Source organism: Chinchilla lanigera, unplaced genomic scaffold (assembly GCF_000276665.1).
Source record: "Chinchilla lanigera isolate Chin_1 unplaced genomic scaffold, ChiLan1.0 scaffold00081, whole genome shotgun sequence".
NCBI classification, from domain to species: domain Eukaryota; kingdom Metazoa; phylum Chordata; class Mammalia; order Rodentia; family Chinchillidae; genus Chinchilla; species Chinchilla lanigera.
Window position 1 is genome coordinate 1128831 of NW_004955482.1, and position 9867 is coordinate 1138697.

Consider the following 9867-nt stretch of genomic DNA (forward strand, 5'->3'; position numbering starts at 1 on the left):
GCCCACTGGGCCCACACGGTGCACCCGCCCTGCATGTCAGGGGACAGGTGGACATGCGTTCTGAGAGGAGCGGCCACAGAGGCCTGCCGGGCACAGGAGCAGTGCACCCCGCCCCCTCACCTGGCCCCCCAGACAAGGACCCTGAACCTCAGCCGCCCTGCATGCGGACCAGGCGCTTCCGGCTCAGTGCCAAGTCACTCAACAATTCCACCCTCTCCTCCCGAGTCAGCTGCGTGTGCCCCACACACTGGGGCTCACTCTGCCCCCAACGTTCCGCCACGTGTGCTGCTACGGTGACCCCAGGACTGAGCGGGCTCTCAGCAGGGACAGCCAGGCTCAGCCAGGTAGGACGTGGATCCCCGCTCAGGTGGGGGCCCAGGGACAGCAGCCGCCGGAGGTCCCCATGGTGACCCCATGCTCTGACCCTTCTGCGGTTCTTGGCCAAGGCTGGGCTCTCGGGGTCTCACCGACCCCCGTTCTTCCTCTGCTGAGAGCCGCACAGCCCCCAACCCACCTCCACACAGCCACAGGCGAAGCTGGCGAGTGACATGGGGACACCCCTGGCACACAGAGAGGCCGTGCCCAGGGACCCTGAGGACAAAGCCAGAGTGGACTGGGCGGAAGTGCCCACTGACAGAGGTGAAAGAGACCCACGGCCGTGGGGGGCAGCGGTCTCCGGCAGAAGAGGCCTTTCTTTTTTCTTTTGTATCTGGGCACACACACGCGTTACTTGGGGTGAACCCAGGGCCTCCACACTGAGCTGCATCCCAGCTCTTTTAATTTATGTATTGATTTAATTGGAGACAGCGTCTCATTAAACTGCCCAGGCTGGACTCAAACTTACAATCCTCCTGCCTCAGCCTCCCACCGTGCTGGGACTGCAGGTGTGCGTCACCACACCTCATTTAACTTAGTGAATTCTTAAGACCCAAGTAAGTTTTGCCTTTGTGTAGCAAATACATGAGGAGACTTCATCTTGGTGCAATTCCATGGGATGAATAATCCGCCAGCCTCGCCTTGCCCTCTCAGAAATACCGAAAATCATCACCGGGAAGACTCGAGCCCATCACATCAGGTCTCTGCTCTGGCCCTGGCACACGCAGGCAGGAAGGGTCTGTGGGGAATGAGCGAATTCTCCTCCTGTTATTCTGCCTTCCATCAGCGTTGTTCTAACACTGTTTCTTGAGAAATCACAAAGTGTCACACTGTTTAGGGACTAGCTGCTGCAGCCTCTCCACTTTCCAGTCCTCAGACAGCAACTGCACCCATCCACAGCGGGGTACGGGGGGCACGGTGACCAGCGGAGAGCCAGGTCCCACGCGGCGTTTGCATCGAGGCAGGGAGCGTGGGGTGAGTGCGGAGACACAGCCGCCGGGTTCCCCAAACACAGCGCCCGGGGGCAGCCTACGCGCCCCGCTGGGCCCTGCAGCAGCGCCTCACCTTCCGAGCTCTGCGTCCTCTTTGTTCAAAGCACAAGGGCCTTCCGCAGGCTCCTGTGACCTCCTGTGTAGACGCGACTAGAGGCGCAGCCCTGCCAGAGCCTGTGACTCCGCGGCAAAGGGCTTCTCCCACGCAATGAGTGCGGGGTAGGGCGGGGGCTGCATCCTGGAGCCCAGGTCACCCTGCGGAGGCCTGAGGCAGAACTCCTGCAAGGAGGCAGGAGGGTCAGGACCAGGGAGGGGGTGGGACAGCGGGGGCCATAGGGCAGGGAGAGAGGCAGATAGCTGTGACTGACAGATGGATTGACGATTGATCCCTGAGGGACTGATCTGAAGACAGGAGAGGAGCAGAGGATGCAGAAGTCCCTAGGAGCTGGGAAGGCCAAGGAACAAATCCTCCTCTGAGCCTCTGCAGGGGCTGAGGCTCTGTGAGCGTCTGGATCATAGCCGGCAAGGCTGACACTGCACACCGGCCTGTGGGACGCTAAGGACGCTGTCTCCCCAAGCCCACACTTGAGGACCTTTGCTAGGGCCGCCAGGGAGGCCAGCACACCCTGAGAGCACACAGCTGGGCGTCCGACCGTAGGAAAGGGTTGAACCTGCACAGAATAAAACCGAGCGTGGTGACTGGTGACAGGGAATGAATGAGCTGATGTCCGCAAGGAGCACTGCGCTCTCAGCAGTCCACACGGAAACGAAAGCTCCATCCCCGCAATCAGGAGAACAGTGCGCATATTGTGCCGAAGAGAAAAGTGCAGATGGCCAATTCGCTCAGGAAAAGACGTCCGGCCTCACCAGCAATCAAAGTAATGCAAACAAAAATAACAACCAGATGTGGCTTTCTGTGTGTTAGCTCTTGGAACAATGCAGGCAATAGGCACTAACGAGCCACACTGGGACGGAACTTTCGTTCTGAAGGGCAGCTTTGACTGCACATCAGACTTCAAAATGCATATTCACCAGAAAGGGCCAAGGCACTGGAAAAGCAAGGCAGGAGGGTTTGCAGGGGCACATCTCAGGCCTTAGCATAAAGCCACGCAGTTACGGGACTCGAGCGGGACAGGCAGGCAGAATGGAGTCCAGGAGACAGCTCTGGAGAAAAGTCACTTGAGTCGTGGTGAAGGTACACAGCCACGGGAGTGGAAGGAAGGTTCATCTTGCCAACAAGCGGTGCTGGGTAAATTGGGTCCACGCGTCAGGGAAGGATAAATCCTGACCCTGGCTTCGTAGCACACACAGACACAATTAGACAAGGGCTATAGTTCTGGACAGCAAAGAAAGCAATAAATGCTTTAGGTCACACAAGGGACTCCTTATGGCCTTGGGTTAGGTGAGATTCCTCAACCGGAACACAGAGGGCAGTGAGCATCAGGGAAGAGCTTCACAAATTGGGCTTCATTAAAATTTAAAACTGCTATTCATCAGCAGACACCAAAAGAGCAAAAGGTCCAACCCAGTCCCAGAAGGAATTTGCAGCTCGTACACTCCACAAAGGACTCAGACCCGCACAATGGAGAACGCCTGGAAATCAATACGAAAACAGCAGCGGACGACCCAACACAAAAGCAGATAACAGATTTAAAAAGAAAGAGTATCTGAAGTCCAACAGCACCTGAAAAGTCATCGACTTCACAGGCAAAAGCCAGTGACCAGCAGGTAAGGGGAGCTGGCACCTGGCCCAGGGTTCTCCTTCCTCAGGGGCAGCGGGAGCCGGCACTCGCCCGGGGAGAGCCGCTTGGAATCACCCGTCAGCGACGGACATGTGCACCCGTGACCCGGCACCTCCACACCTGCAGCCACCAAATGGAAAGGCGCCGGTGGTCGTCAGAACGGCCACGGAGCCGCTCGCAGCAGGCCAGCTCCTCCTGGGCTGCACCTGCGAGGAACACTGGTGTGGATCGCACCCCGCTGCCCGGCCCAGGCAGCTGCAGGCCCGGGCAGACCGCTGTGGGAGGACCGGCACGTGGGGGGGACCTATTCATTTCTACCTGTGACGCACCGCAGGGCCAGACTTGCTCTGCAGAGGGGTCCAGCCAGGGAGAGTGTGCCCCGAGTGCTCTGACCCCCACCCTAACTTTCCAGGCCTACGATTCCAAGTCTCCCTCTGCAAGGTCATAAACACACATCTAGCCAAAGCCAAATTAACACCAGGGTTACAGCGCAGGCGTTAACAGACTATTTCTAAGAAGTGATGCTACAGGGAGAGCTGAGGGGGCACGGGAAGGCTCACCCCAGTGCTCACGTGCTCACGAGAACACAGAACACACCAGACCCTAGCGGCAGAGGGTCAACGGCCTTCTCCAGATGTTAACAGCTGTCATCTCCAGACTGGGGCGAGGAGGTCAGATGGTGCTAGCTCTGTGGGTGTATGCAGGGGTGTGTGTGTGTGTCCGTGTCAATAGCCACGTCGGTCAGGTACCGCAGTCTGCAGAGCAGGGACACTGGGGTCCCAGGGCACCAGAGAATGACCACAGCAAGAGAAGAAAACTCCATTCACATAAAACAAACCCCTTGCCCACAACAGATTACAGAACCCTGAGGAAGCCACCACCCCCGCCATAAGAGAAACCAGGGCAGCTGCTTTCGTCACCTTCAACCTGGTCCTGAGTTTCCCACCCGGGAAGTGAAAGAAACGGCCACGCTTAGCAGTCTGAACAGGAAGACACCAGCCACAGACCAAGCGGGCAAACCCCGGATGGTTGGACTATGCAATAACCCCACTGAGGGTGAGCCGGCTCTGACTACCACAAGGATACAGGCATCGCTCCCAGCACACGCGGGCACAGCGGGGGCAGGCAGAGCCCAGGGTGCTGCCAGGCCCTCGCCAGACCATCGCTCTCCACGTTGAAGGCCCAGCAAGGACTCAGGACAGCCAGTAGAGGCCCAGCAGGGCAGTCTGCCCCCATGTCCAGGACCTTGCTAGCTTTGGCACCTTGCACTCCCAGGCCCCGCTGAGTTCTCTCGGGAGCCCCCAGAACATGCCAGTACTCCGTCCACCTGCCTCAGCCTCAGCCAAGACCTTGACCTCACGCTGTGACCTCTACACGTGCTTGCCTTAACCAGGCCGGGGACACAGACGTGGGGGCACACGAGGACCTCCGTCCACACAGGCCCGCGGTGAGAGCTTCACAGAGCACAGTGCCATGTCACACGTGGTGCAGGGGTCAGCAGGGACACAGGCGACCTTCAGAGGAGAGACCCCGCGCGCCGGAGGACGCCTGGCTGTGACGCCTCTCATTACCACCCTCTCTGGTGTGACACCCAGCCCGCTCTGCCTCTGCCTGAGACAGGGCTCCTATTCAAACACTTGCTTTGGTAAAAATAGCTCCAGTAACCGATCATTAGAGCAGGGACTGCATTTTAGTCTACCCTTTCTTTTTCTCTGGTTTTCAAATTGGCACCTTCGCATTTCACAGAAGACAAAAGTGCATCTTCCACCCGGCTCAGGTCGATAGCATGGGCTGCGGCAGGAGGGGGAGGGGCAGGCAGCTCCCGGGCGCTGGCTGCCAGCTGGGGCGCTGCGAGGAGCTCAGGCCAGAGGCCTTGCCCAGGGCCCCACGGAGCCCTCTGCACAGAGATGCCCGGGACCCGCCTGACCACGGCCTGGAGGGAGGGACGCATTTCCACAATGCAGCTCTGGTAGGCTGTGGCTGCTTCCCTGCCTCTCGGACGCCCGGGGCTCTGAGTGCCCCCCAGCAGCCTTTGTGACCTCCGCTCCCTGTGAGTGAGGGAGCCACTGGCATCCACACCAGGCTCCCTCCCTCCCTGCTGGCCTCCACCCCAAGCGTCCCACACAGCATCAGCATCAGCACACTGCACCTGCTTCCTGCCCCTTGCTTCCTGGGCGGGGCCATAGCGGGCGGGACACCCCAGCTGCGCTGCTCCCCAGCTGCTCCTCAGATCACCCGGTGAGAACCCCAGTGAGACGGACTTCAGGCCAGGTCTACTCTGATCTGCAGCCAACAGTGTGTCATAGCTTCGGAAATGACTTGCACGCTTGTGCGTTTGCATATATTCACATGTGCACCCGCGCGCAAGCACATACACACACACACAAGGGTCCTAGGAGTGGGAGGGCACCGCAGCTCGAGGACCTCCCTCTCCTGTCCCACTGAGAGGCTCAGCGACTCCTGTCTGCTGTCTGTCACCTCAGTACAACGCTGCCAAGGGTACGGGTGAGGGGCAGGAAGAAGGGCGGCGCACCTGCAGACCGGCGCACACTTTCCGAGTGCTGGGGGCACTGGGAATGGGGGCAATCTCAACGTGGGACACCTGGGGCTGGAAGGTGGAGGGGGATAGACCCGCACACAAGCGCCTGCGGCTGCAGGGGGCGAGCAGGGCCCTGGGGACTGGCATGGAGCAATCCCGGGATGGACAGGCTTGGGCGCACAGTGACGCCGTGCCCTCAGTGCCCTGGGGCAAAGAAGGAAGCTAAGGAAGGGTGGGAGGAGACAAGCACGGGAGGGCAGGAGCCGTGGCTCCCGAGACGAGCTCACTGCCGCTCTGTACCGCAGCTCCCGCCAGCCTGATTGGACAGGCCACGGGCGGGCACGGGGGAGCACCAAGAGCGGATCCTGCGAGTGCTGTGGGGGGGGTGGGCGTGTAATGGGTGTGTGTGACACGGGGGCGCTGTGCGTGCAGTATGTGCTGGGTGTGTGCACTTTGTGTGCCTTTGCATGGGATGACGTGTGTGCTGTGCATGTGTTCTGCGCGTGTGCTGTGTGTGAGACGGGTGAGTGTGCCCGTGTATGTGATGGGCACATGGACATGGGTGACCTCTCTGGTGACTGGCTGGCACCCAGCCCTGACTGGGCCGGTCCCTGCTCCTCCTCTGCCCTCCTCAGGCCCCGCCCCCCGCCCCAGCTCTCCAGCCTCACCCGCCGCTCCCGCCGCACGGGGCCAGCTGGCCTGGTAACACAGAGGCTGCTGTGCTTGGGGGCAGACTTCTTGGTCGTGACTGCTCTGCGCTGCAAAGCCGAGGAGGGGCTTCTCAACACAGGGCACAAGCCTGGCCACCCCTGGAGCCACGCCCTCCTGGAGCCACGCCCTCCTGGAGCCACGCCCTCCTGGAGCCACGCCCCTCTGAGCTAGGTCCGCCCCTCCACCCGGTGGAGGAGCCGAAGGGCGACGCCACTGGGTGCCCCGCGCCAGGATAAACCCTGGGCAGAACTGTGTGATGACACATCGAGGCAGCCGGCTCAGCGCATGGACCCGGAGCAGGGAGGGCCTCCCCGACACAGCAGAGCCCCTCTGAGGATGCCGCCGCACAAGCTGCGGGAGAGCCCGACAACCCGCGCCCCTCCTCCACACAGGACGCGTGTCATCAACCCGACACCACGACGGCTCCACACATCCCAGAAGGCCACCCAACGTCCATCCATGTGACCAGCCCCGCATACCATCGACGGGCTGCCTGCTGCAGGTCACGCAAAGCCCCAGGGAAGGGGCTGTGGAACTCACAGCAGCAGAGGACCGGGCTCCTCACATCGCGCGGATGCCCGCCGGAGACCCCTCGGCGCTGCCCGGGCTCTGGTGCACACCAAGAAGGGGTTCGCGCCAACTCACCAGTCTGTGCCTGAGGTGCACGGTGACCAGGGGGTACCCCGAGAGGTTGCGGGACAGCGCGGGTGGGGGGCGCACCTCCAGCGAGATGAGAGGGCTGGCTGCCGACAGCAGGCCGTCTCTGCAGCTGGCCGCCACAGGAATCCTGGGAAATAAGGGGACATGGTCATGCGCCTTGTCTGACCCTCCGTGTGACCTTGGCAGCCACCTGCCTGTCTGGACTCCCTTTTGTGATGATCCAGTGGTGCATAGGTGCTGGTGTGGAGCATCCACTGCCTCAGTTCCCTCCAGGTGACCCCCCAGACCAGTTGCAGCCCTCTGTCCAGGTTGGTGCCCCAGCCATGCCCAGGAAGGGGCGAGGAGCCTCAAGCAAGGATACTGGACAAAGAAGCTCCTTTTCTGGCTAGATACCTGCCCTAAAGGACGAGGCCCAGGAGCAGCTGACCATCAGCAAGGAGAGAGTAGCCAGGCAGGGTGTCCACTCCAAGGAGAGGCCTAGCGACGGAGCCCAGTGACGCCAACTGGATGCTGGGTCAGGCCGCTCTTGGGGCACTGTCCGAGTATGTGATCCAATAAACCGACTCCACCTCCCACCAAGGCCCCTCGGGAACCCGTGTTGGGGCCCTGGGCGTGGCAGCACCTTGTCCCTCCCCCAGCTAGCCCTTCCCAGCAGCCAGATCTGAACACCCTGTCTGCAGCCTGTGCTTTTCCATGCCCGTGAATGACAGTCACCAGGTCACCTGACCATTCTCCTTGAGAAGGTCACCATCCCAAAATCTACATAACACCCCGGGAAAAAGGAGCAAATTTTAAAAATGAAAAGGTTCCGGGCCTCTCCTCAGATAGCCTGCAACACCACGGAGCGGGTCTTTGGTGTGCTATGACTTCTGCAGGACCATTGGGCACTGTGAGGCTCAGTCCTGTTACCCCAAACAGCGCTGCCCTCGAGGAGGCACCACGCACAGCCCCCGCAAGGTCACATTAGCTCTGTGTCACAGGCCAGCCACTCAGCCCAAGGATGGAGACGTGGACTGCTGGGGTGAGCCGTGGGAGCGCACGGGGCTGAGCGGCCCGGGCGCCCGCTCTGTTCCCAAGAGAACAGGTTAGGAGCATCCAGCAGAGGGAGGCCCTGAGTGACATCGGCCTCAGCACGGTCCTCACCGTAGGAGGGCAGCCCTGAAACACAGGGTGACCCATGGGAAAGGACCCTGAGAAGCCGTGAGACCCGGGCTGTGTTTCACCGGCCTGTTCTATCGCCCAGCTCCTTACACAAGGTGTCCTCAGATGCACGATGGATGGATGGACCCGCCCACAGGCAGATGGTGACGTGATAAGTACGCTGTCTGCATTCCACAGATGTGGAAACTGAGGCTGAGAGAGGGTCAGTCACTTCCCCAAGGTGACACAGGAGCCCGGACCATCCTCCCCAGCGCTGTGCCTGACCCCACTCTGCAGTGAGGGCCGGGGTGGGTGGCAAGATCCCAGTGGGTCCCCGTGATCGGCCGGGGCCGCCCAGGTTCCGCCCGGGAACCCCAGAGACTCACATGGTGCTGGCCGGGGGAATGTTGGTCACGTAGTGGTGCATGGAGCGGTACAGCAGGCCCACGATGGAGGTCCAGGCTGGGGCAGAGCAGAGCCCAGGGCGCCGTCAGCACCCGGAGGGAGCAGGAGGGCCACAAGGTCCCAACCTGGGTGACGCTGCTGCCCCTCCAGCAGCCTGAGCAGAGCGAACGCTGGGAGGCTCCACGTCCAGGTGCTCACAGAGGCAGCCAGCACCCTTGGGCCCCCTTCCCAAGGTCAGGCAGGCAGTGGGGGGCGTGGAGGACTCTGAGGCCCCGGGCAGGGAGGCTGTGGGGCTGGTTCATTTGTCAGGGACCCAGGGAGGGCACGGCTTCAGGCAGCCAAGGCTCTGGGTGAACTCACTCATGTGCCAGGGGACTGGACTTGGACTTGTGCAGGTGGAAGCCAGGGCCAGACAAAGCCTGGCCCGCCACGGCCGTCCTGAGAGGGGGGTGGCCCGGCCACGCGCACTCGGCCAGCCAGGGCTGAGCTCGGCAGGGACAGCAGCTCACGCGTGGCCAGGCTCCCCCGAGTGCGGGTCTCACCCCAGGGGCAGCTGTGTGGAGTGAGCACCGGGGTCACCCGGGCTTGGAGAGGGCACTGGGCCTCCGGCCGGCCCAAGCCACACTCACCTGGGCCACGGAGGGCCTCGCCGGGGATCTCGATGTAGCTGTCCCCGTGGGCAGGGAAGCGGTAGCGAGCTGCGCTCAGGGACCTCGGGAGGAGCTTGGCCACAGAGAAGTCTGTGGAAGGGACGGTCGAGGGGCAGTCAGCTCAGCGGCTCCGGGCTGTGAGCTCCTCCTCTCTTCACCGAGCAGCGCCCCGCGGGACCGCCTGTGTAAGCAAGGCCAGAAAGCAGCGCAGGCCCTGGGAAGCTGACACCGCAGGGGGCTGGGACCCAGCCTAGGTGAGGGCTCCCCCAGGAGACACGAAGACCCCACAGTCTACGGCTGCTGCCCCGCAGGCTCATGGCCGGGGAGACCCAGAAAACGACACGTCCGAGGCAGGCAGGTGCACCTGGGCCTGGGGACGACAGTGGGCAGCCACACTGCTGCCAAGGTGGCCCTCTGCGGGCAGCTGAGCGCCGGGACATGGCCGCTCTGCGTGAACAACGGGCTCTGAATGCTGCGCAGGCAAGACGCAGAACAGGAGGCCGCACACCTGCCTCCCAGGACAGGGGCGCTTGCTACCTGGCAACACCGAAGATCCCCGGCTCCAAGACCTGGCTCTGCTGTCTCCCCAGACACCAGGGAGCAGACAGGAAAGTGGCTCCTGTGTCACCCAGAACTGTGCACGCCTCCCTCCA

At 61.9% G+C, this 9867-nt stretch overlaps 1 protein-coding gene across 3 annotated transcripts in view; it reads right to left on the reverse strand.

Annotated features, from left to right (window-relative positions):
- Adgrd1 (adhesion G protein-coupled receptor D1) overlaps positions 1-9867 on the reverse strand; it is an 82007-nt gene that overhangs the window by 37750 nt on the left and 34390 nt on the right. For all 3 annotated transcript variants that reach the window (XM_005402985.2, XM_005402986.2, XM_005402987.2), the window contains 3 exons: positions 9194-9304; positions 8546-8621; positions 7005-7146 (listed from right to left, as the gene is read on the reverse strand). In XM_005402985.2, the coding sequence (XP_005403042.1) occupies positions 7005-7146; positions 8546-8621; positions 9194-9304 (329 nt within the window). The remainder of the gene's footprint in view (positions 1-7004; positions 7147-8545; positions 8622-9193; positions 9305-9867) is intronic.